Source organism: Macaca fascicularis, chromosome 8, assembly GCF_037993035.2.
Source record: "Macaca fascicularis isolate 582-1 chromosome 8, T2T-MFA8v1.1".
Classification (NCBI taxonomy): Eukaryota; Metazoa; Chordata; class Mammalia; order Primates; family Cercopithecidae; genus Macaca; species Macaca fascicularis.
Genome location: NC_088382.1, coordinates 99,457,762 through 99,484,429, shown reverse-complemented (window position 1 = coordinate 99,484,429; position 26,668 = coordinate 99,457,762). Strand labels below are relative to the sequence as shown.

The 26,668-nt window shown below is 37.0% G+C and overlaps 2 protein-coding genes across 9 annotated transcripts in view; one reads left to right on the top strand and one right to left on the bottom strand.

Annotated features, from left to right (window-relative positions):
• The window catches only part of LOC141407494 (uncharacterized), a 137,135-nt gene extending 118,171 nt beyond the window's left edge, over positions 1–18,964 (top strand). The window contains exons 8-9 of the mRNA XM_073999929.1: positions 17,391–17,444; positions 18,814–18,964. The gene's annotated coding sequence lies outside the window, so the exon portion shown is untranslated. The remainder of the gene's footprint in view (positions 1–17,390; positions 17,445–18,813) is intronic.
• RIPK2 (receptor interacting serine/threonine kinase 2) overlaps positions 1–25,568 on the bottom strand; it is a 37,394-nt gene extending 11,826 nt beyond the window's left edge. For 5 of the 8 annotated variants that reach the window (XR_012416491.1, XR_012416492.1, XM_005563661.4 and 2 more), the window contains exons 1-6: positions 25,086–25,568; positions 19,865–20,018; positions 17,364–17,519; positions 9,379–9,536; positions 7,507–7,556; positions 6,473–6,634 (exon numbers count right to left, since the gene is read on the bottom strand). Coding sequence is in view for 6 of the 8 variants with exons in the window: in XM_005563661.4 (XP_005563718.3) it covers positions 6,473–6,634; positions 7,507–7,556; positions 9,379–9,536; positions 17,364–17,519; positions 19,865–20,018; positions 25,086–25,258 (853 nt within the window). In the remaining 2 variants the exon portion in view is untranslated. Of the gene's footprint in view, positions 1–1,217; positions 3,201–6,472; positions 6,635–7,506; positions 7,557–9,378; positions 9,537–17,363; positions 17,520–19,864; positions 20,019–20,187; positions 20,286–25,085 lie in introns of those variants that run through there. The other 3 variants (XM_015455011.4, XM_073999073.1, XM_045399169.2) reach the window with 3 other exon arrangements.
• Positions 25,569–26,668: the final 1,100 nt, after the last annotated feature.

The following is a 26,668-nucleotide window of genomic DNA, read 5'->3' as shown; positions in this document are numbered from 1 at the left end:
ACTTTTGCACTTCAAGACAGTATTAAGAAAAAATAAAAAGATAAGCTGCAATCTTGTACACTATATTTCCATATCATGTATCTGCTAAAGGGTTTGTATCTACAATAAATATAGACCCATGACAATAATAGGAAAAATAGCAAAATTAAAAAACAAGTAAAAGATTTGAATTTCACTAAAGGAGATATACAAATGTCTTCAAGAAGCACATGAAAAGATGCTTAACATCATAAGAAAAGGCACTTTAAAACTGCAATGAGACATCACTCCATACTCACTAAAATATAATTAAAAAGAAAGTAAGAAGTGTTGACAGTGATGTGGAGAAAATGTGGAGAAATTCCCACATTGCTGGTGGGAATAAAGTAGCTACTCTGGAAAACGGTTTGGCAGTTTCTTAAAAATTAAAGATAAATTTATCATGTAGCCCAGCAATTCTACTCACAGATAATTAACCAAGAGAAATGAAAACATATGTTCACAGACTTTTATGTGAACAGTCATAGCAACATTATTCACATAGGCAACAAGTAGAAACAATCAAAATGTTCATCAACTGGCTAATGGATCAACAAAATGTGATACATCCATACGATGAAGTATTATTCAACAATAAATTACCGAACTATGATTCATGCTGAAACCTGGATGAACTTGAAAAACATTATGCTAAGTGTGAAAAGAGCCAGATGCAAAAGGACCACACATTGTTATCATTCCATTTATATGAAATATCAAGAAAAAGCAAATCTAGAAAGACAGAGAATAGATTACTGGTTACGTAGGGTTAGTGATGAGAACAGGCAGTGACTGTAAATAGTTATGAGGGATTTTGTGGGGGTTGATGGAAATACTTTAAAATTGGATTATAGTAATGGCTGCAAACTAAAATTATTAATACTAAAAAGTCAATGAATGTATACTTAGAATAGATAAATTTTAAGGTTAAGTAAACTATACTTTGATAGGCTTTTGAAAAACAGAATATTTATGATTCCTCTCTGCTACTGTGTTACTTTGCCATTTAATATGTACATTAATTGAACAGTTAAATCCATTTTCAGAATGTATATTCTCTAGTCACTTTTTCAACAAAGGTTTACTGATCTTCCTCCTTTCCTTAATTCAGTTAACCTATATTTTTTTTAAAAAAGGAAAAATATAGCTTGCTTTTAGTTTTTCAAGCTTCCTTTATTTTTTTACCAAAATTTCTTTCATTGTGAACTTTTCATTTCTTTTCAGTAGGTTTATCCAAAAGTAGGCATCTTGTGCTTACTCTGGTATCTAGAAATCCTTTGTAATTTCTTGTTCTTCCATTTGGTCGTATTGACAGAATTTCTTTATTGAATACACTTAAACTTTCCCTATTATTGATTTTTTATTCTTCCTTTCCCTTTCAGGTTCCCAGAACTTGCTTTTCACCATTCCAATATACACCAGAGCCTTAAAATAAAACTGACGGGCTGTATAGGGCAGTAGTGTGTTTATAAATCAATGACGGTACCTTCCCACTGAAAATAGGAAGCTGTCATCCTAGGAAAAAAAAGTTGTGCTTCCATTTAAAAACAAAGTCCAAAACCTAACAATAACAACAAAACCAGTAGCATCCCAAAGGCTATAAATGAAAAATGTCTAAGGCAGACAACAGTACTTTGTAAGAAATGTGATAAATTAAATACACACACACACACACACACACACACACACACACACACACACACTCACACCGTACTGTCAGATATAAGGCTGGATATGTTTATAGGCAATATTAGTTAGACAGTCTAAAAATAAACTGAGTTCTCATTACTAAAAAAAGCAATGCATTGTATTTTTCATTCAATACTTATATCCATTGTTCATCAGTATTGTATTTACAAATCAAAATTTGCTAAGGTAATGGGTTCATATTTTATCTTTCTTTCTTTCCAGAGCTATGAGGAAGGGTACATATCTCTGTTGTCCTCTCTTTGCCATTTCCAAATAGTAATTTCTTCTTTCTGTGAAAATTCTAGATCCTCTAAAGTTCATGCCATTGGGCAACACTTCTCTGCAAACTTCTGCTTTTCTCCTATGCTTATTGAAGATTTTGGCTTTTGGCTTACTGACTTATCCACGCTGTACTGATCAGTGCTCCACTGAATACTTGAGAGGAACCCTCTGCAAATCTCTGGGGCTCTTCCTCTGTGTACCTTTTCCCTTCCGGTGCGATGTCCTATGAAGTCTATCTGCCTTGGTCTACCCACACTGTCATCCCTGTCTCCTAGACCCTGAGTGTCAGCTGGGTTCCACCTCAGTTTCCTCTCCCCATGCTGCATCTAGAAACTCTCAAGGCAGGAAGCTGGGCAATCGGAAGGCTGACTTCATTTGTTTCCCGTCCATCAGAGATTGCTGTTCTTTGTTTCCTGATATTTAGTGTCTTAAAAACCACTCTTTCACATATTTTGTCTAGGTTTTTTGGTTGTTTCAGGCAGGAGGGCAAATTGGCCCCTGTTACTCCATCTTGACCAGAAGTGGGGTCACTAGTTTCTCTAGATTAACTGCCCAAACTAAACACTAAATACTACTTCTCAGCAATCCTATTTTGCTTCCCAAATACATCTACTGTTCTCATAGATAAGTGGTTCTTAAAGTGTGGCCTAGGGACCCCTGGGGGTGGGGGGGTGGTTCTGAGGGTTCATGAAGTCAAAACTATATTCAAAGTAACTAGTACTACGACATTATTTTCCCTGTTTACTGTCATCCCCAAACGAGTATATAGTACATTTATCCAGAGGCCCATAAGTAAGGTGTGATAAGAACACTGCTTCAACAGACAATGGAACGTGTTGTATATTCCTACATTTTAAAATTCCTTGGTTTTAATTTCTAATACAGTAAATGCTAATAGATATGACCCACATATACAAAAGCTCTTTGAGGTCCTCAATGATTTTGAAGAGTATTGAGATCTAAAAGTTTGAGAATTGCTGTCTTACATGATTATCTTGTACTGCTGGAGGAGACGCTTAAGTCCTTTTCTTCATGTTTCCAACAGGAAGATGATATTTCCAGTTCAATCCTCAGGAAGGAGAAGTATAGGAGGAATTCTTCCATCTTCTTTCTGCCCCTCAGACTTACCTCATTTGTTAATCTTGGAGAAAAACTCAGCATGCTTATCTGGTTCCTTTGCAGTTTTCTCCTTCTTTTAAAAGTCAGCTTGCCTAAAGAATGCATACATTTTCTGCTTCCCTATGTAGAAGCAGGGTGAGGCCTGTGGTGGGCTGGTAAAGCTATCAACTGTAGGGGTAAAATGCTACTAAGCCCATTTGGCTGCAGATCTAAAGGTACATTCTCCAATTAGCTTTATCAGTAATGAAACTGATATTTTGACCACCATCTGTCTTTCTTCCTCATCTTTTTCTTAATATATTCTGAACTTAGAAAGGGAAAGCAGGGGTAAGACCATTGTATTTTATCTTCCCCTTTTCAACCTCTTACATCCCATCCTCCATGTTTCCTTTGAGCTAGCTGATCATCTGCTCTCACACTACACTGAGAAAACAGAAGCCATGAGAGGGAATTCCTTCAGGGTCCTACAACCAGATCTACAAACTTATTGTACTTGTATCCATCTCTCCAACCTCATTTCTCTTACAGTAGAAAAAAGTGTCCATATACTCATACAAATGTAAACAGTATCATTTGCATTCTGAATACCATTTCCTCTACCTCTCCAGCATTCTGTTTCTGATACTCTCTCTCAGCTCTTGCACTGACAATCTCTGACTCTCTACTGGATCATTTGACCATCAAACACATATTCTATTACTGTTTCTTACCTTTCTCCAGGATTTTTTGTTTTTTTTTTTAAAGAAACAGCATTTTGCTTTGTCACCTAGGCTGGAGTGCAAGTGTAGTGGCACAATCATAGCTCACTGCAGCCTCAACATTTTGGGCTCAAGCAATCCTCCTGCCTCAGTCTCCCAAGTAGCTGGGATTACAGGCAATGCACCATGTCTGGCTAATTTTTAAATTTTTTTTAGTTGAGACAAGGTCTTGCTGTGCTGCCTAGGCTGGTCTCGAACTCCAGAACTCAAGTAATCCCTCTGCCTTGGTCTCCCAAAGTGCTGGGATTACAGGCATGGGCCACTGTGCCTGGCCATAGGAAAAAATTTTGACCCCATATCATCCTTTAGCTATCACCTCATTTTTTTCTGCTTCTGTTCAGAGCCAAGCATCTTGCTGGAATTGTCCATATTTGGCTTCACTTCTTTCTTTTTTTTTAAAATGTACATCAGTCTTCTGTTTTCATATCTCTATTAAAACTCCATTTGTTTGGATTACTGGTGATGACAATGTTGGAAAATCCTGCTTGTCTCATTTGGCCTCCTGGCAGATTAGACATGTCTGACTATACCCCTCCTTGACTTCCAAGACACAAAGACTATACTCTCTACTGTCCTCTCTTCCTCAGTCTCTTTTTCTTCTTCCTCTTCTCCATTTCTAAGTGCTGGAATGCCTCAGAGCTCTACTATGGGTCCCTCTTTGCTATCTACATTACCTTCTTAGATGAACCAGTCCAGACTACCAATATGTTAGTGATGTTCAATTTTATATTAGGATCCTGGACTCTTCCTGGAACAACAGATTCATGTATTGTTGTAGTAGTAGCAACAGTAATTATGACTGTTTCTACTTGCTGGCTGTTATAAACAATGCTCCTATCACTAATCACATACAAGTCTCTGTGTGAACACATGTTTTCATTTATCTTGGGTTACCTGTTAGTGGATTGCTTGGTTGTATGGTAAATTTATCTTTCATTTTTAAGAAACTGCCAAACTGTTTTCCAAAGAGGCAGTATCATTTTATATTCCCACTAACAATGTATAAGGATTTTGGTTTTGCCACATCACTGTCAACACTTGTTATTTTCTGTCTTTAATTATAGCTATTTTTGTGGGTATAAAGTGGTAACTCATTGCAGTTTTAATTTGCATTTCCAAATGACTAATAATATTAAGCATCATTTTATGTGCTTTTTAGCTATTTGTATATCTCCCTTGGTGAAATTCAGATCTTTTACTCATTTTAAAATAGGGCTATCTGTCCTATTATTGACTTGTCAGGGTTTTTTATATATTCCAGAATCAAGCCCTTTAGCAGATACATGTTATGCAAATATGTTCTCCCAGTCTGTGGTTCTGCTTTTTTTTTCCTTTTTGGAAATGAGGTCTTGCTATGTTGCCCAGGTTGGAGTGCAGTAGCTTTTCACAGGCACGATCACAGTGCACTATTATGATACATCCTCAAACTCCTGGGCTCAAGTGATCCTCCTGCCTCAGCCTCCTAAGTAACTGGGACTAAAGTCGTGGACACTAAACGCCTGGCTGTCTCTTTTCTCAATAGGACCTTTTGAAGTGTAAAAGTTTCCAATGTTTTCAAAGTCTGATTATAAATTTTTTAATGAATCCTATTTATTTTTGATGTCATATTTAAAGATTCTGCCTAACCCTAGGTCATGAAGATTTTCTCCTACATTTACATTTGGATGTCTGATCCATTCTACCTCTGAAATACTATCTTAATTCTGTAACTCTTCTATCTTCAGAATTTCCACCTCAATTAGAAAATTCCTGAAAGTTTCTTTCCTAGCCTCTTTGCTTCTACTTTTGCCTTTCTCCAATCAACTTTCCACAGAGCAGTAAGAATTTCACCTATACTTCTTATCAGATCATGTCACTTCCCTGCAAAACATACTTTAATGGCTTTCCATTCCACTTGGAATAAAAATCTAACCTTTTAATGATGGCCAATAGCCTCTCTCTTACCTCTCCAATATCATCTAATTCCTTTCCTTGCCTACTATATTCTAGCTACACAGGCCTTCTCACTGTTTCTTGAGAATATAAAACTTTTTCTCTTCTAGGCTCAGAGCCTTTATGCTTGCTGTTTTGTTTGGCTGAATACTTTTTCTTCAGCATTTGAATGACTGGCTCTTTTTCAAGCTTCAAATCTCACCTCAAATGCTCGCTCCTAGAAAAAGGCCTTTGTTTCCCTCCCTTAATTAGTCTATTACCTTGCTTATTTCCTAATAAGACTGTCACAATCTGTGTCTTGCTTATTTATTTGTTTTCACTCTGCCTTCTCAACTAGAATATGAACTAGCTACAGAAAGTTTGTCTTCTTTACTACTCTGTTCCCAGGGCTTACTCCAGTATATACACAGCGCATGGTAGGGGTTCAAGACATATTTGTTAAATATATGAAGGAAATTGTTACTCCTATCACACAATTTCTCTTTTTTGTTAGGAATTCTCAGTTCTGCTCTAGAAGGAGTTACTCATATATAAATGCTATGATAAGTCGGAAAATAATTTAAACAACTTCTAGCTAGTCATCTAATTTGCACAATTTTTCAAGGAATATTTTATTCACAGTATATTAACTAATTCTGTAATTCAAAGAGTCCATGTTAAAACTATATACTCACTTAAGAAAGATGGTCTTTCATCTGGATTTTGTGCCCATCCACTTTCTATTAGAGAGATCATATGTGCTCGGTGAGGTATATCATATGGCAAACTTTCTTCATTAATAACAGGTCGATGTCCTTGTGACACACTATACATTATCTGCAAAGGATTGGTGACATCTGTCAAAACAAATAGATTGCATTCATTAGAAATATATTACGATTCAGCATATTACTTACATCTAAAACTAACTAAAAGAAAATAAGTGAATATTAAAATTTTAGGAATAATGTCTTATCCCCCTTTCTGTAAAAGGAATATATATATCCCAAACCATTGCCAGACTTGTCTGTTCCTATGGAAGGAGTTTATATCCTCACCTCATTAATTCTGGGCTTGGCCATATGATTGGATTTGGTAAACAGAATATTTGTAAAGCAGAGCTGAGCAAAACCTAGCCGAACTAAGAAGGGCTACAGCAACTAATATTTAATGTGAATGAGAAATAAATGTTTATTTCATAAGCTATGGAGATTCCAAGGTTGTTTTTTGTTACACAACAAGCTGACCTACACAAACCTCAGAATAAAGAAATAATATTTTCAGGGAATAAAAAGGACAGATTAATCTTCAATATTTGCTAGTCTTTATAGAGGGAATAGTAATTAAATTATCATATAAATAATTTTACAGCTAGACTAGAACTTAGAAATAGTAATTTAAAATTCTTACTATGCAAGTGACAAAAATGAGGACTGAAGAGATTTTGTGACTTGATCACAGAGTTAATTACTGTCAGAACAAGAATTAAAATCTGGGTTTTTCTGATCCTTAATCCAGTACATTTTCCAGTATATAGCAGATTCACAACTGGATCCTTAACCCAGTATATTTTGCAGTATGTGATGCATTCACAATTGATAAATTGTCGTTTTAGTGTGTTTTCCACAAAATGAATAAGCAGATTTAAAATAACATGATTTTTAGATAGTTCTGAGAGTGACCTACTAACATGATGTTATTGAGCATAAAAAAGTCAAAACATACTTACCTTCAAAAGGCTGTTTTCTGGATAACACTTCCCATGTGATAACTGCATAGCTGTTTAACATAAGAACATACATGTTATATATTTTAAATGAACTCTATCTAATAAACTAAAATAGCACTACTTTTAAAAGCTGACTGTGAAGATACCATTTTTGAAAGTGATAAGGCAGCAAAGAATTACTGTATACAATGAAGATGACAAATGCTCATCTAGTTTTGAAAGAAAATCAATTTTAAGTTAAAAAATTAGGAAATTACTGTAATAAAAGCTTAACGTTACATGCAAGATTAACTTTTTGTGGATGATTTAATACTAGGATTAATTCTAGAACACTCAGATAAGCTATGCCCTTTAATTAAATGATATTACTTTTCACAAAGAACAAAGAGCAAGAAAAAAATTGTCTCATGGAGCTCTATTCTACTGCCTTTTTTCTGCTCTCAGCACTATCTTCTTTGGTAGTAGAAATATCCTGCCTACAGTTTAACTTCAGATGTCAATTACAGGGTTAAGCTGCATAGAGTTTATAATTAGAATAAATGGTTAAATAGGATATAAGAATTTTGCCATACCCCAACATTAACCATGCATTCAAAATGGACACATAGAATTTATTACTACCAACACCTTTTGTTACAGGGAGAGCGAGGAGTACAGAGGGAATTCCTACCCAAATAAAGGAATAATATTTCCTCATATTTCCCCTACAGAGAATATTGAAATTGAACATAAAGAGAAAATTCACAAAATGAATGACTGATAGATTTAAATTGGCCCATTTTTATAGAATCAAACCAGTTTTCAAGAATTGTTGAGTAGAACATGATCTTTACCTTAGGAAGCTATAAATACATTTCCCCTGCCCTCAGTACATCATTCAAAATAAATTAAAAATATCAGAAAACAAAATATAAAAGGGCAATTTTTTATATTCATACAATGTGAATGTAAAAGACACTATATGAATTGTTTTAGTGCAGCCACTAAAATGGATTGGCTGGCTTTGGATTTAATGAGAAATAACAAAAATTAAAATGCTTTTGAAGAAAAGGAATATGCAATTTAATTTAATATATAGTTTTCTGGTAGAGATATGGCATTTGTTCCTAAAATGATTCATTAACAGGTTATTTATTAAAGATGGTAAAAAGCCATTTAAAGGACTATAAAATGTGTTCACAGCAAATTTAGAGAGTGTGCTTTTGCATTCATTAGTATATTAAAAGAGATAAGAGTAACTTACACATGAGGTGAATGTCCCCATCTCTTAAACCTATGTAAATAATCATCTTCCTTTTATTCTGGTTAAATAACCAGTGTCAAGAACAATGTGTTATGCTTATTACTGCATTATGAGACTATAAGTAATATGCATCGGAAATATGAAAATACGATCAAATCCATTGATTTGTTGTATAAAAAATTCACACATATACAAATATTAGGGATTCTTTAAATAGAAACATCCCCAGTATGATTAAGAGTTGGTCTATTTATCTAAAAAGACGTATAGATATCAAAAGCTGAAAGGTTGAACAGGTTGAGAAACTTAAAGCTAAAATGTTAGGAACTACTGTTTCCCTCTGCATTTCCAAGTCACATATGATAAAAATCCTTAACTATTATATTATAAATTGATAGGATAAGAAAAGATGCTTTAAAATTTCTTAAAGGATGTAAAAGTTTCTTAAAGCAAATCATTAAATTTCTTTACTTTGAAAAATATTAATCACCATGGCCTCAAGTTTATTTTCACCACAATTATGAGAGAAGAATAAAAATCACAGTTTAAAATGTAGCTTCAAAATTCTGGTTGACTAATTTTGTGTCTGAGACAAAGTTAACTCTGAGAAAAAGCAATCCTTATTATACCTATATATATCATGCTTGATACTGGCCCTTGATTTTTGTCCAGGTTCATAGTTTTCAGGTGGCATATAGATAATTGTCCCTCCTTCTGGTGCAGATTTGCTACTTCGTGATTGTGAGAGGGACATCATGCGCCATTTTGATAAACCAAAATCTGCAATCTGTAAGGGAAAAGAGCAAATAATTGAATTAAGAAATTTCCTCTTTAAAAAGTCCAAAAGTCAACTATCTTTGTGTATATTCACTGTATTTAGATATCAAACCAGAGAAAATGTAATATATTTTAATATTTTATTTCTATATATTCCACCAACTTTTTACAAAATTAAATTCCATAGTGCTGAGCCAAATAACTCTAGAAGCAATACATACTGACTTAAAGTTTAATATAACATTACAAATTTCAAAAGAGAAACTAATTTTTGAAAATTAAAGACATTTTTTGTCTGTTATTCTCAATGAGTGTGTACCTTGCACACCTTGTCATGACATATAGCTTGGTACCATGTGCTTTCTACATCTCACAGAGCTGCCAATTCTACTCACGTCTCATGCAATTGTCACTGGTCATTGTTTACAATTCTGGTTTATACAGTTGTATTCATAATGCCCTAAAGGTAGCATTCTTAAATTACGAAATAAGCAAAATCTCAAAATTGTAAAGGTAATTATTATACAATTTTATGCTGATCACTAAATGAAGTATTTCATAGAAACAGTATAATTGCATATAAAGCATATTTATGTCCAATACAATAGGTGTCTAAAGAATTATCAGTGACAATATTCTGTGCCTTTGATATGTCCTGTACAGTTTTGCTTCAATTGTAAATCTTGTGCACATATTATACAGTATCTTATAACTATTTAAAAGCTTCCTTATTTTTTACTTTATTTTTTAAAAATGTAAGACAAAATGTAAGAACAGAAATAATATTTAATTGACAAGGGAGTATGGGAAATCCTTAAAGACATTTAAATTCCTTAGAACATTTTACTGCATACTTTAGAATTCAGCAGAGTGAAATGGGCTCCATGCAGCACATCATTTGTTTCCATTGTTTACTTCCTATATTTTTTACTGATTTTAACAAAATACATAATTTTATTAGCATTTAGATGAATTTGAGACAAAAAAAAATTATGGCCTCCATCCCCAAAAAGGAGGGGTAGAATAAATGAATCTTCCATTCATTTGCTACAATAAAAGAGTAAATTTAAGAAAAAAAATAAAAATAATCAAGATTTAAAAAATTGAATTCACAGAAAAGGACCAAGTATACGCTATTGATGGATGAAAAAGAAAGTAGAGGTCATTATTACTTTGCTTTTGTTGTCTCTATCAAGAATAGTTTCTGGTCTGAGATGAAGAAAATGAAGTCTAAGGAAGTTGAAAAGTTATACAACTATATATTTCAAATTATTCAGATAATTTGCAAATACCTCCTCAGTGCTATTAGTGTTCTTTGTGGGACAAAATGGAGAGGTATTATAGGATATCAGAAAAGTGAATGCCAGTCTGATTTTTTAAAAAGGGGAAAAAATGTTGACTTTGCAAATCAACATTTGCAACCTATAGAAATATATGGAGTATTCTAAAGTATGCAACCTAGGAACCTAAGAATAAGTCTGACATATTTGTAGGAGCCTATCCTTAAACTCTGGTGTTTCAATCCTCCAACACTGCATGAAGTCTCTCTTTTTTAAGGGCCTTAATCTCATTTATAAAGGAGAAGCCCTAACAGCTTAATCACCTCTTAAAGGTCCCATCTGTTAATAGTATCACATTGCCAACATCTGAAGTTTAGAGGGGACACATTCAAATCACAGCATTCTGCCTGTGGCCCCCCTAAAATTCATGTCCTTCTTATATACAAAATACATTCGTTCCAGCCCAATAGCCCCCAAAAGTCTCAATTTGTTCTAGTATCAACTTCAAAGCCTAAGTCCAAAGTCTCTTCTAAACATCATATGGGTGAGATTCAAGGTGAAATTCATCCTGAGGCAAATTCCTTTCTAGCTGTGAGCCTGTGAAATCAAGTAAGTTATGTGCTTACAAAATAAAATGGTAGGGCAAGCATAGAATAGCTGTTCCCATTCCAGAAGGAAGAAACAGGAAAGAAAAAGGGAGTAACAGGTCCCAAGTCAGTCTAAAACACAACAGACCAAACAACACTGAATCTTAAGGCTTGAGGATAATCTTCTTTGACTCCATGTACTACTGTCTGGACACACTGGGGTGAGGTTGAACCCCAAGGCCTTGGGCAGCCCTGCCCCTATGGCTTTGCTAGATATAGTCCACGCTTCATTTCTTACATATTCAAGTCACATGCTTTGGTTTTCCCAGGCTGGTGCTGCACACCAGTGGCTCTACAGGTCTGAGGTTCTAGGGGTAGCCCTGTTACCATAGGTCCACTAAGCACTGCCTTATAGTGGGGAGTCTGTGAAGGATCCACCCTGAAGCAGATCTCTGCCTGGGCCCTGAGCTTTTCTGAGGCACTCTTTAAAATCTAGGTGGAGAAAGCCATGCCTCCACAGCTTTTGCACTTTGCATGCCTACAGAATTAGCACCACATGGTTGTCACCAAGGCATACTGCCCTCTGGAGCAGTGACATGAGCCACATCTGGATCTATGTGAACCACAACTGGAATAACCAAGGAACACACACTCTGGCCAGCCTTGAATATCTCTGAAATGCGTCTGGGGTCATTCTCCCATTGTCTTGATGAATAGCACCTATCTTCCCTCTATCCATGCTAATTTCTTTATCAACCAGTTACTTTGCCACACTCTTGTTTTTTCTCTGCTAAAAAGAATTTTTTATTCTTTACATGGTCAGTCTGAGAATTTTCCAAATCTTTACATTCTAATTCCCATTTGATTATAAATTTCACCTTTAAGTCATTTCTACTTCTTGCATTTTACTATAAGCAGTTAACAGATGCCACCCAGCATTCTGAACACTTCGTTGCTTAGAAATTTCTTCTGCCAAATATCTTAGTTCAATGTTAAGTTCTGTCTTCCACAAAGTCCCAGGACACAGACATCGTTCAGGTACGTTCTTAGCCACTTTACCACAAGGATGACCTGTCTTCCAGTTTCTAATACCATGTTCTTCCTTTCCATCTGAGACTGTTTGTCAGAATAGTCTTTACTGTCCATATGTCCAGCAAGATTCTCTTCATGACCACTCAAGTAATCTCTAAAAGAATGAAGGTTTCTCTACAGCCCTTCTCTTCACTTCAAAGCCCTCAATAGAATTGCCCTTAATGCTCCCTTCATGGCAATCTAGGCTTTCTCTGGCATCCATTTCAAAAATGATTTCAGCCTATATGTCATTATGCAGTTCCAAAGCTACCTCCACATTTTTAGATGGCTGTTATAGAAACTCCTTACTTTTATTGTACCAATTTCTGTTTTAGTCCTTTTGTGCTGCTATAACAGAATACCACAGACTGGGTGATTTATAAAGAAGATAAATTTGTTCTCACAGTTCTGGAGGCTGGGAGATTCAAGATCCAGCCACTGACATTTGGTCTGGTGGGCACCTGCTTGTGGCCTCCTCAAATGGCAGAAGGCAGAAAGGCAAGCTACCTGAAAGCTGCATGAAGCTTTTTTTTTTTTTTAATCTCATTCAGGAGGGATGGAAAAGCCCTCCCTCATGGCCTAATTACCCCTTAAAGGCCTTACCTCTTCACTATCACATTGGCAACGTATAAATTTTGGAGGGGGGCACATTCAAACCATAGCACCTGGCTTAAAAATTTCAAAAAGTTTACAAAAAGGGGTATTTTATAAGTATATAGAAAATGAAAGGGCCAGCAAAAATTCTCAAAAAACAAATTATATCAGAACAGTAGTCAATTTCTGATCTTGGGTAATACAGCCCAAGTGCTTGGCACAATGCCCAGCACATAGTAGTTGCTTCATAAACATTCATTAAGTAAAGGAATAACCAATTTGGTTTCTTTTTTTTTTTTGAGATGGAGTCTCGCTCTGTCGCCTAGGCTGGAGTGCAGTGGCGTGATATCTGCTTACTGCAAGCTCCGCCTCCCGGGTTCATGCTATTCTCCTGCCTCAGCCTCCTGAGTAGCTGGGACTACAGGCACCCGCCACCACACCCGACTAATTCTTTTTGTATGTTTTAGTAGAGATGGGGTTTCACCGTGTTAGCCAGGATAGTCTCGATCTCCTGACCTCGTGATCCGCCCACCTCGGCCTCCCAAAGTACTGGGACTACAGGCATGAGCCACCGCTCCTGGCCTGGTTTCCTTTCTTGACAGTAGTAATACTGTCAAAGAGTAAATGTATAAATGGTTTGTATATTATAAAATATTTTAATGCACTTAAACATATTAGACTTCCAAGTTGGTAGGCCTATCTGGTAAATACAGAAGATCAGGAATTCGCACATTTGTTCATTCAGCAAATAATTATTGAATATTTCTTTATGGCATGTGCTGGCTATGTGGCAGGTAATGAAGTAGACTAAATTTCTGTCTTCATGGAGCATACATTCTAACTGGGGGAGATGGTCAATAAATATATTTATAAAAAATATTATGTCAGATGGTGCAAAATATAATGGAGAAAGCATAAATCAAAGTAAAAGAATAGAGAGGAACTAGGCGGGTGGTGAGAGAAAGCCACTCTGAAAATGAGGATGGAGAAGATGACTGAGTAAGTCATGATAAGAGCTAAGAAAAGCAGTTAAGCAAAGACTTTCATAAAATTTTTAAGGACAGAACCAAGAAATATGGGCTGTATAATAGCACTTTCAGGAGTATTCCAGGCAAACTGAATGAGTCTTCTCCAAAAGCATGGATTAACAAAAGGACAGATATTGACCCAGATGAAAGTTCTTATGGCCATGTGATACAGCTCTGATTCGAGCTCTGTACTGGTTCATATTTAATCATGATTTAAAGATACAAAAAAATAGCTAATTAAATTTGAGCATCACACAAAACTTGGAGAGAAACGTAAAATCTTTGGATTACAGAAATAACATTTGTAAAGGTCTTAAGAGACTGAAGCAATTGCTCCAATTTAACAAGATAAAATTAGATCATATCTAGAAAGTATTCTGTAAAGTACATGATAAGAAGAGGTGGCTTAAGCAACAGTATGTGGGAAAAAGAACCTGTATGGGTTTTTTGTTGACACTAAGCCCAATTTGAACCATGTGATATGACGACCCCTGGAAAGCTGATGAATTATTAAGGAACTATTAAGTATTTAGGGCCAAGGAAATGACACTTTCACTAAATTCTACATTCATCAAACCATATCAAAAATAGTATTGTGTTCAGTGCTGACGATCAACATTTGAGAGAGATTTAAACAGACAGATGCATCTACACAGCACCAAGGATTAAAATCCATGTAATAAGAAAACAAACTGAAGGAACTAAGGTTATTTATCAGGGAGATGGATAAAATGCACTTTTATGTGAGGGGTTGGGAGACAGTTCATAGCTATCTTCAAATATTGAAAGGGCTGTCCTGTTGAAGTAACTAAATTGGATTTATTCTGTTTATCACAAAAAGTTGAAGTAGGATCAATGGGTGGAAGCACTCTAGGAAGGAATTTTGGTTGATCATTTAAGAAAATGTCACAATTATTCAATTAGGATGTTAAGACTCCCTGTTACAGGATAACTGTTTTGGGAGACAGGGATTGTTGCAGTGAGGGCTCAGAGAACTAGGTGTCCATTAAGGTACTTCTACTTGATGGTTCTATAATTGATGCAATAGATGAGTCTCTTTTTTTCTTAGCAATACTGAGGCAGCAGCTTGCTTCTCTCTCTCTTCCCCTACCACTTTCTTCTAGGGAGAGGAGTGTCTTCAATAAAACTTTTTCCCACTCATTTTTTTCTCACATTTCTTGTTTTAATTTCCCTGTTGTTTCAACTTCTCTATTACTGATGTCTTTGAACGTTTTTTATATTTACAATAATTTTCTGATTACATGTTATTAAAAGAAGTATAGCAAAATGATATATAAAAATATGGTGAGTTACATTTAGTATTAATACTCAAAAACTACTTTTTATTTATATTCAGACAGATATAGAATAGCTGTGAAATCACAATAGCCAGTGTCTTCAGCACTTAAGTCCTGCATCTTACACAAAAATGAATTCAAGGTGGATCACAGATTACATATGTAACATAAAACTATAAAACGTATAGAAGATAACAAAAAAGAAAATCTTCAGTAAGTAGAACTTGGTGAAAAGTGCTTGGAGATGACAGCAAAAGCATGATCCATAAAAGAAAAAAAAATGAACTTCATCAAAATTAAAATTTTTGCTTTGTGAAAGTCCCTGTTAAAACGATGAAAAGATAAACTATAACTGGGAGAAAATATTTGCAAACTACATATCTGATGAACTACCACTGTAACATTATACAGAACTCTCAAAACTCAACAGTAAGAAAACCAAGGACTCCCTTTAGAAAATGAGTTTAAGACATCAAGAGACATTTCACTGAAAGCCACATATGGGTGGCAAATTAGCATATAAAAAGGTGTTCAATATCATTAGCAGTTAGGAAAATGCAAATTAATACAAGATGAGATATCACTATGCATCTATTAGAACAGCTAAATAGAAAACAATGATAATAACAAATGCTGGTAGGGATGCGGAATAGCTGGATCTCTCACACATTGCTGGTGGAATGTAAAATGGTACAGCCACTCTGGAAAATAGTTGGATACTTTCTTTAAAAACTAAACACACCGACTGGGCTCAGTGGCTCAAGGCTGCAATCCCAGCACTTTGGGAGGCCAAGACGGGTGGATCACGAGGTCAGGAGATTGAGACGATCTGGGCTAACACTGTGAAACCCTGTCTCTACTAAAAAAATACAAAAAACTAGCCAGGCGTGGTGGTGGGCGCCTGTAGTCCCAGCTACTCGAGAGGCTGAGGCAGGAGAATGGCATAAACCTGGAAGGCGGAGCTGGCAGTGAACTGAGATCCGGCCACTGCACTCCAGCCTGGGCGACAGAGCGAGACTCTGTATCAAAAAAAACAAAAAAACAAAAAAAACTAAACACACCCTTACCATATGACCCAGCATTTGTATTCTTGGGGCATTTATCACAGAGTAATGAAGACTTATGTTCACTCATAAACCTGTATAGCTTTGTTCACAGGAGCTCTGTAAATAATTACCCCAAACTGGAAAGAACCAAAATATTCCTGAATGGTTAACTGTGGTACATTTATACTGTGGAATACTATTTATCAATAAAAAACAACTATTGTTACAAGCACAACTTAGATGGATCTCAAGAGCATTATGTGATGTGAACAGATCCAATCTCAAAATATCACATACTATATGATTCCACTTATATAGCATTTTCAAAATGACAAAATTAAAGAGATGGAAAGCAGATTAGTGGTTGTTAGAGGTACAGATTGTGGTAGAGAGGAAGTGGGTGAGGTAGCATGAGTGGTATCTTTGTGGTGATGTTATGAGAAGTGCTGTACCTTGATTGTTGTGGTTACACAAATTTATACACGTGATAAAGTAATGGTACTATGTACATGCATTGTACTAATGTCAAATTCCTGGTCTTAAAATTATACTATAATTATGTTTGACATAACAATGTGGGAAACCAGGTGACGGATACATGAAACCTCTTTATTACCTTTGCATCTTCCTATAAACATATAATAATTTTAAAATAAAAAATAAAACAAAAAAGGTGATCTTGACAATTCAATGAAGAAACATAATGGCTTTGTATTTTATATCGTAATTCTATCTCTGTCTAGGAATAGCTTCCTAACTGCAGTAGTAAGAAGGAGAATAGAAGATAGAAATTAAGGGCTACGGAAATTACTATTCATTGGTCCCTAACTCTAAGGAGAGATATGAAACAGTCTAGGTCGAAGAAATAACTAAAAAGTATTTTTAAAACTATAAGGACAAGGAAACAGATAAACTTTTTAAAAAAGTAATTACCTTAACATGAAATTCATTGTCCAATAGGATATTCTGAGTCTTCAAGTCATGATGAAGTAAAGGAGGAGTCATATTGTGCAGGTAATTTACACCAAGGGCAATTTCATGCAGAATGCGAAATCTCAATGGCCAAGCAACATCAGGATATTCAGTTTTCTTCATATATATGTGAAAAGAAACAAAATAAAATTAGTCCAAATTTCACTACGTTTCACACTTAGAAGTTAAATATTCCATGAGGAAATACAGTATAAACTAAGGTTAAAACATATGCACATTTTTATAAAATAGCGTCAATTTGATAGGGTTTAACATTTACGTGTCTTACTTTCCTCACTTTCTAGAGAAAGTTATGATAACTTTATAGCACGAATACTTCCTTTTAGTTTATGTTGGTCATGCAACTACATGGTTTTGGGTCTTTCTTCAACTGACACAGATCTCAGTTATTTTGTGTCTATACATAGCCAAAGTCATATACTTACACCCACATCCACCTCTCCATTCTATGTCTTAATCAAGTAATTTGAACGCACACAAATACACACAAAATTACACACAATTTATTTCTAGTAAATACCAAGCCATTCATTCAAAATTTTTATTTTAATTTTATTAATATAAAATCAGACTTTATTATAATCACTGCATCAGTTATAAATTATGACCATATTTATTGACTAAGCACTAATTTATCATACATTTAATCATATAATTAATTTATCTGCATTCCAGCTTATAAAATTAGCCTTTTGATTTGTTTTTGTGGAAGGGGACAATCATTTTTGTTTCTAAAACTATACAGTATAGACACATTTAAAACATAACGTTTTATTTTTCATAGTACTCAACATCCATCTGAGCTTTCTTAAAATAAATGTTTTCTGAACACAAAAGTTAATGTAGCTTCCCAGGAGAATGAACATACTTCGGAAGACCAGGCAATTTGGGAAGATCAACAATGAATCACCAGGCACCATGCCACATTTTTCTAAATGCTATGAAAAAGACTGCTTCTACTGAAAGTACAAAACTGATCTTGAGAAGTTTTTCTGCAAATGCGTCAGCTTATAGTTCAGTGATCAATCTGGCAGGGGGAGTGGTTCAAAATATTTTAGATTGTTTATGATACATCTTGAGTTTTTTCAATGAATTTTGTAAGGTTGGGGGAGGGCACGTCAAGATAAATCCCACCCTAAATAATGCAATACAGGAAACCAAATGAAACACAAAAGACTAATGTGGAACATTACTTTCTCTGGTACACACAGAGTCCTGTCCCCTAGAGAAACTGAATCTTTTAATCTATAAAAAAGGTAACTTTTTCTGAAAATTACGCAGTTTAAAGCAGTTACCAGGCCTCTCTGCAGCATAATGTAATATGGAGGCTTGTGATCATGGAGACAAGGGAGAGAAGTGCTCACTCTATATTTTATGATTTTTTTTCCAGGAGTTAGCAGTCCCCTGGAGGAGGCTGTAGAATGTCCAGTGAGCTGCAAATTTGAGTGCCAGAGTATCTGCTGGGGTGTGGGAAGAAAATGTTAGATTTCTACTTATATTCATTTCTCAACAAAAATAAACGAGAAATTATGATTTATTAATATTTGTATCTTGGTTGCTGTGGTAGTTATACAAATCTTACAGACTGACACCAGTTACTTATTCCATCCTTGTTTCAAATGATCACAAGTCACGAATAGAATGTGATGTATTCTGAAACAGAGAGGAAGTTACTCTATGACTGACTGACAGTGGCACCCACTTTCCCTTGGCCACTTACAGGGCATTGTGTTACACTATCATTTAGGAGTATCCATTGATTGGATTTTATAGATTATTACAGTTTTAATTAGGCCAACCCTCACAAAATGGACCAAGTGGTTTAAAAAGATTTATTGAAACTACAGACTCATGATAATATTAATAATGAATACATATATTTTGAGAATGAGGACCCCTGAATTTGTTTACTCATGGGATTCACAAAGAGAAAGTGATTGGTACCTTGAGAAAAAAGGTAAATGGCTCATACCACTGTCTATTATTAGAAAAGCTAATGTATCTGGTATTCAGAGATAATTTATTAATATCTGGCCTGCTAATTCAGAACTTCATGAACTGGTATTCGTAACATTAAATTTGAATTTGAAATTGCTATTAATATAAAATAAAATATCACTTAACAGTGGATTTTACAGTGTGCAGAGTTTATCTTTTCCATTTCTACCCATGTAATATGCATATAAATACTAGAATTTGGTATAAATGTTAGGAATGGTAACTCAGGCAAAATAATCTAGAGTACAGGGCCTGAATCCACAGTGTTTTAATCAACACAAAAATGTCACAAAAGGTAAAATTTTATCCCTGTGATAGTTTTTCATTATTCGTTGATTCATCTATATACCCTGAAATAATCTGATCAAACATAAAATCAAAGTAAAATATAGTTTGAATAGTAAAAATGGCAATTATGGCCACTAAAAATGTGTAATACTTACCCTATGTAGGAGTTCATTTAATGATCCATTTGGCATGTATTCAGTAACTATTCCCAAAAATTCAGGCTCATTGCAAATTCCCAAAATTGGAAGAATGTAACTAAATCTAGCTTTGTGTAAAATTTCAGCTTCTCTTAAGACATCCTTTCTTTCACTAAGAGAAGAAAATGCATAATTACTTCAAGTAATACAAAATATACAATTATCATGCCTGTAAGATTAAGCCTGGATTTTTTTCATTAATTAACTATGTGACCTCATGTAAATTATGCAACTTCTCTGCACCTTAGTTTCATCATATTTAAAACACAAATAATACCTACCCTATATATTCCACAAGTCTGTTTAGAGACCAAAATAACTTCTATAAGCCACTGACAGGTAAAAGTGCTAAACACAGGTTATTATTATTGTACTTTTCCTAGGAAAGGGAAAGAACATAGTATTAAATTAATAAAGTCTATCTAGGTTAGAATAATCGGTGCTTGAACTAATTACATAATTAAGTTTACACATACATTGTATTCAAATGAACATGTTTTATCAGAATATTATATTAAATTTTATGGTTGCATACCATATAAACATTTTCCAAATATCCCGAATATTAAAACATTTAAATGTTATAGATTTAATAGCTGCATAAAAGTCAATAATATTTATAAATTATATACCAGAACTCAGGAAAAGAACACTGAGAACAGGTAAATGCTTAATAATATTAATAGATTGCTGGGGTAACTGGCTCCCAGGTTCCTTTGCTTATGCATATGTAAAACAAATATATATTTAACTATTTTTTTTCTATTTTTCTTTGTCACCCAGGCTACAGTGCAGTGGTGTGATCACTGCTCACTACAGCCTCAAACTACTGGATTCAAGCCATCCTCCCACCTTAGCCTCCCCAGCAGCCAGCAAGCCCCACAGGCATGCAACCATGCCTATTTTTTTATTTTTTTATTTTTGTAGAGACAAGGTCTCACTATTTTGCTCAGGCTGGCCTCAAACTCCTGGGCTCAAGTGACTCTCCAGTTTCAGCCTCCCAAAGTGCTGGGATTACAGGTGTGAGCCACCTTGCCTGGCCACATTTAACTTTTATTATGGATAAAGAATGATGCTCAGCATTATGGAAAATATATAAATTAAAAAGATATAGTCTTTGCCTTTGAGTTGCCCAGAAATCTTTTAAGTAAAATAAAAATACAAGGCAGAAGGTAATAAATGCGACCAAAAGAGAAAAGAAAAGGAAGCTATTGGGAAATCAGAGAAAAGAGAGTACATTTGAGGTTAGGAGAGTCATTTACAGTCTTCAGAAAAGTAGGATTTTGATCCCAGATGTACCATAAGAATGAACAGAATTTAAACACTGGAGGGTATCTAAGACAAATGAGGCCTCCACTTGAGGAGGGGATGTGCTTTCTTTTTAACCTGTATAATGCCTAGCACTTGGAACAGTGCCCTGGACATAGTAATGTATCAGATGTTCAAATAGGTAGGTATCAAATGAATTCAAGGAAGTTAAAGGGAAGGCTAAATTTGGGAAATTGTGAATTGTTTAATGCAGATCAGGATATGTAATATAAAAGGAGTGAAGGTGAATAAGACAGGTTAGGGCCATTTCTCAGTCTTAAAGCCTGGTTAGGGTGGTGAAACTTCATTTAGCAGCCACTAAATTGTGACTGATGGTTTGTTTGATGCTTTTTTTTTTTTACATACAGAATACATGCTGGAAACTTTTTTTTTTTTTTAACAGACCAGATCTTGCTGTGTTGCCCAGACTGGCCCTCCCTACTCTGCCTCTTGAGTAGCTGGGACTACAGGGGTGTGCCAACGTACCTGGTGTGACTGAAAGTTTTTGAGTCAGGGAATGACAGTAGAATAAAATTTTAAGATGATTAATTTGGCAACAAGATGTAGGATTAGTAGAAAGTGGTAGAGTTTGAAAGTCAGGTGTTAGGAGATTTTAATACCAGTTAAGACGTGAACTTAAAACTACAAAGGTAGCAGTGGAAATGCAAAGAAAAACACTAAGTGAATAGAATGCTCGGGTTGTGGTGACTGACTATAGGGGGTTAAACAAAAAATGAAAAGGAATGGGAGATGTCATTATTTTTTTTACCCTGGGTGACTGGATGTTGGTTGCAGCAATGACAGAAATAGAAATGTTTCCAGGAGAAGCCTATTAGGTAAGTAATGATGGTAAGTTAGTTCTTACACCTCTCAAACTCTTAATGAATGGCTGTTGAAATATGAATAGCAACAGACATTCTAGACCAGACTAAGATGGATTGCTTTTAAAAACAAACAAAAAAACAAAGCAAAAGAATCTTGGTCATTTATGTTTTGAATAGGTCATATATTTATATGTCTTAAAATTCAAGAGTAACAAGAAGGCATAAAGTGAAAAGCTTCTCTCATTCTCTGTCCTTCAATCACTTAATACTCCAACTGCTAGGAAACCAATTACATCAGTTTGTGAGACCCATTTCAATTAAACGTTTATTCCCTAGATGGAAATAGTTCTGTATTTGCCCCAAGAGATTTGGGCCAACAACAGAGGATGACCCTGAAGATTCCTGGATACTAAGAACAATAGAGAGTGCATGCTGCAGAAGTCTCAGTGATACTTCATACACTCTTTCCTCCTCCCATTAAAAGACATTCTTCTTTCCACTGTGACCCTATTACACGTCAGTCACTTTACATGCACTAGCATCCTAAGATCACCCTCTAAACATAGTTTCATTATCTCCACTTCATAAATGAGGGCACTGAGGCTCAGGAAAATTAATACTTTTCTAATGGTCACACTAATAAGTGGCAGGGTTGGCGTCAGATTTGAATTGCAATTATGGCTGCATTCTTTCTACCCTATTGCTTGATCAAAGAATATAGTTGGACAGTTCTTGAAGATAGATTTTTGGCAAGATTGAGTGAGTAGGAAATTTTTTTTAAAAGCCAAGAGATTGTAAAAATTGATTTTTATATTTTGAAAATAAAGGCGTAAAATACAGCTTCTATAGTCACATCACCAAAATTAACTCAAAAATTTAATAAAAAAGTTACGTCATCTACAGGGTATTTGAACAACCAATTGGACTCATTACTCATAAGGGGTGGGAAGATTGTTGGGGAAGGTCCACTCATCGGACAGAAGTCAGATTATGGAGACTGATTCACCAATCATTAAAATAAGGGCATGTAACATTGCATAAATTTTTCTTTCAGGTCATCCCAAAGAACAATGCAAACATTCTTCTCCATAGCCCGAGACACACATGTATTTATTATTCCTATTTTATAAGTGAGGAAAGAGACACCAGTGAGTCAACTGCATAGCCTTGTCTAATGCTCAGACTACATAAATACTGCACTGATAAGATCTTAAGTAACAAATTGGAAAAAAGAATGTGATGCAGTAATGCCAGAGTGTTTCACTGGTCTTATGGCTTCCTCGAAGACAGAATTAATTTCCTACCCAATTCAGTGAAGAATTTTAGACTATGAAAATTGTTCATGAGCATGGGAAAGAAACTCCCTCTTCACTTCTTGGTCCCCAAACTGTACAAAGCTTAGATAAACTAAAATCCTGAGAAGCAGCACCCAAAGTGGGAGGATCAATTGGCTTTTCAATACCTATTGGGTCCATCAGTGCTATATTTCCATACAGTGTTTGCATAACTGGTTCTAACATATATCCATCCTCTCTAACCAACCACCACCCTTAAAAGTTGACTACAGACACATATACACACTTGCCCAGCACTTGCGCCACAGAACATAAGGCCCAGAGTAAACAGACACCACACCTTGTATATCACTGAATCTGGATTATGATAGAAAAGAAGTGGAAACAAGCTCTAGAGGTGTCCCAGATCTCCTGTGCCATTTAGGCCATCCAAGCCTGACAGTGAGACAATGAAGAAAAGTCACAGGTAGGTGAAAATCCAGTAACTTTGGCAGGGCAGAAGCTGAGGAATCTATCTGATACTGGATACAGCTTCTGGCCAATCAGGCGTCTGTGATGACGTATTTTCACATTAGATATAGGAGGAGGAGAAGAGAATGTTGTAATCATGGATGTTAACTCACTAAGAACTGAATGCTGGGCCTAGTTAAATCCCTGTAGGAAGTAAAATACACAAGACTAGTGACCAGACCCATTGACTAATACACAGTTACAGGTCTATGGCACGTGGTTGTAATGTTCTTCTGAAAACAGAAACTAATGTTAACCTTCCCTTAAAACCTGTACAAACCAGTAAGTGAAAGCCATTTACAATTTCTGGCCATTTAACAGTCTTTTGGTTCAATTTACTGTGGCAAAAATAGCACACATTTCCTCTACTTAACGATCTTCCCGTGAGAGAAACTGAGAGTGGGAGAAACTGAATTGTATTGAGTTTGATATAAAACGTTCCTGATAACACATAATAAACCACAACCAAAACAAAAGCAATAAAAAGCAAAACATCGTAGATTCTAAAGCAGCTCTGTCCAATAAACATAGAATGTGAAATCTACCACATACAATTTAAAATTTTCTCATGGCCACATAAAGTAAAAAGAAACACATTAAAATGAATTTTAATCTTATATTTAACCCAAGATATCAAAAATATTATCATTTCAGCATATAATCAATAAACAAATATTAATAAAATATTACAAGTTTTTAAAAATAAATACTAAGCATTCGAACTCTGGTATTTTACACTTAGGTCACATTTCAATTCGGACGGGCACATTTCAAGTGCTCAGTACTCACCTGTGGCTAAGGGCTGCCTACTGGACACTGCAGCCCTACAGCCCGATTTCAAAAATAAGGAAAAAACAAAGCAAGCAAAACCCACACCCACTCCATATAAACACACACCAATTTCAATAAACCCGGCGTTTAGAGTTTGGCAGTGATTGCTGATTTTTGGAGTACGGAGAGAGAACGCTTAGGAGTAAGAGGGAAGGAGAGAAAGGGAAATGGAGAGATGCGTGGAGGAATGCAACTGCTGCATCTCCAGAGAAGTGCGTGCTCCCTACCGTGCCAGAGCTTGAAGGGTCGGTGCTCCCTACCTCCCAAGCTTGAAGGGCTGCCTAGAGGTGACGAGGTGGGGCCGGCCCCAAGCGGTCACTGCCATTTGGGCTCTAGAGCCCGCTTGTCAGGGGGCTTGAGGGGATGCAGGATAGTTGGGGGCTCTTCCCGGGAACCCCATTGGCTGCCTACCTGTCGAGCAGAGGGGTGTGGATGTGCAGGTGCTTCACGGCCACCTGGACGCGCCAGTCTGCGTGGCGGGCGGACGACACAGTGCCCGAGGCGCCGCGGCTCAGGTAGCGCAGGTCGGCGAGCTTGTGGTAGGGAATGGTGGGCAGGGCGCTGCAGATGGCCTCCCCGTTCATGGTCCCGGGCGCTCAGGCCGGTTCCAGTTGTGCCCCCTGCTGCGGCGGCTCCCAAGGCTCCCCCGCCGCGCTCGGGAGCCCAGATCCGCCCCTGCACTAGCGAGGCCGGCAAGACCCTTTTTGCCCCGCGACACTAGGTCACGAGGGCGCCCATTCCCCGGGCGGCCCACGCCAGCCGCTGCTTCTCCGAACCAGAGCTGACTTCTTTTCTAGAGACTAGTGCCAACGCCGTAGCGCCGCGAAGGAGCTTCCTCTCTCGCCGCCCCGGCCGGCCCTCCCCGGCGCGCGCCGCCACCAGCTCAGGCCGCCTGAGCTCCTCCCTCCCCAAACTTCGCAGGCTACGTCAGCTGCGGACAGCAAGGCGGGGAGAGGGGCAGCCCGCTCGCGGCCCTTCCGCCTGGCTCTCGCCTCGGCCTGCGACCGGGATCCTCCGCCCGGGTCGCGCAGCCGAGGCCGAGGGCTGGGGCGGGCGGCCGGGAAGTGGGAAAGGGAGCCAGAGGCGCTCCTTTTGTCTTCTCTTCCCATCCCCCAGGTTTGGGAAAGTTTTGCTTTTGGGAAGCCCCTCTCTTCAGCCTGCTGGCGGGTGTCGGATTGGTTAGCCGCCAACCCCCTCCCCCCACCCCTCCCCCCACCCCTCCCCCCACCCCTCCCCCCACCCCCACCCCACCCCCACCCCACCCCTCCCCTCACTCCTCCCCCACCCCCCACCCTCACCCTCACCCTCACCCTCACCCCGACCGCCAAAATTCTCTGGGCCACAGGTCTTCCGGAAGTTGCCAATCCCGGTAGCTGCAGCGTCCGGCTGGGGTCTTTCTTAGGGGGCTCGGGGTTCTGCTTTCTGACTCCCTCCCGACTCTCCGCCTGCGCAGGAAGCGATTTGGGGGTATTGTGAATTCCGAGGGCCCCACACTTAAGAGGTTGTACTCTCACCTGTCTACCTGGACTCCAATTTCCATATTTCCAGTCACTTCAGGACTGAGAGATGGATGATAAACCCTGTCATAGTGGAGCAAGTTGAGGTGTTTAACCGCTGTTATGTGGGATCTGCCTTTCTCCCTCTTCTTTCTTACTTCCGTAAGTATATATATGCAGAGAGTGAAAAATAACCTTGAGAGTGTCCATCCCTCTGACTCCAGGTAAGACTGCAAATAATTCTTTCTTATAAATCTGGGAGGAATGCAGTCAGTGTTTCATGCCAACCAAAAAAGACTGCAAACGATTTCCATCTTGCTGCTTTGAACACCTTTCTACTTAGGTGACTATTTTGTAAGATATGAGTGCAAATGTTATATACAATACCAAGTCCATACTAGATGTTTAATTAATTCTAGGGCTTCAGTAATCAGGAATGACTCGAGCAGATTTCTGCCTACAGACAGCTAATGCGTCTCGTATTTTTGCATTACCTGA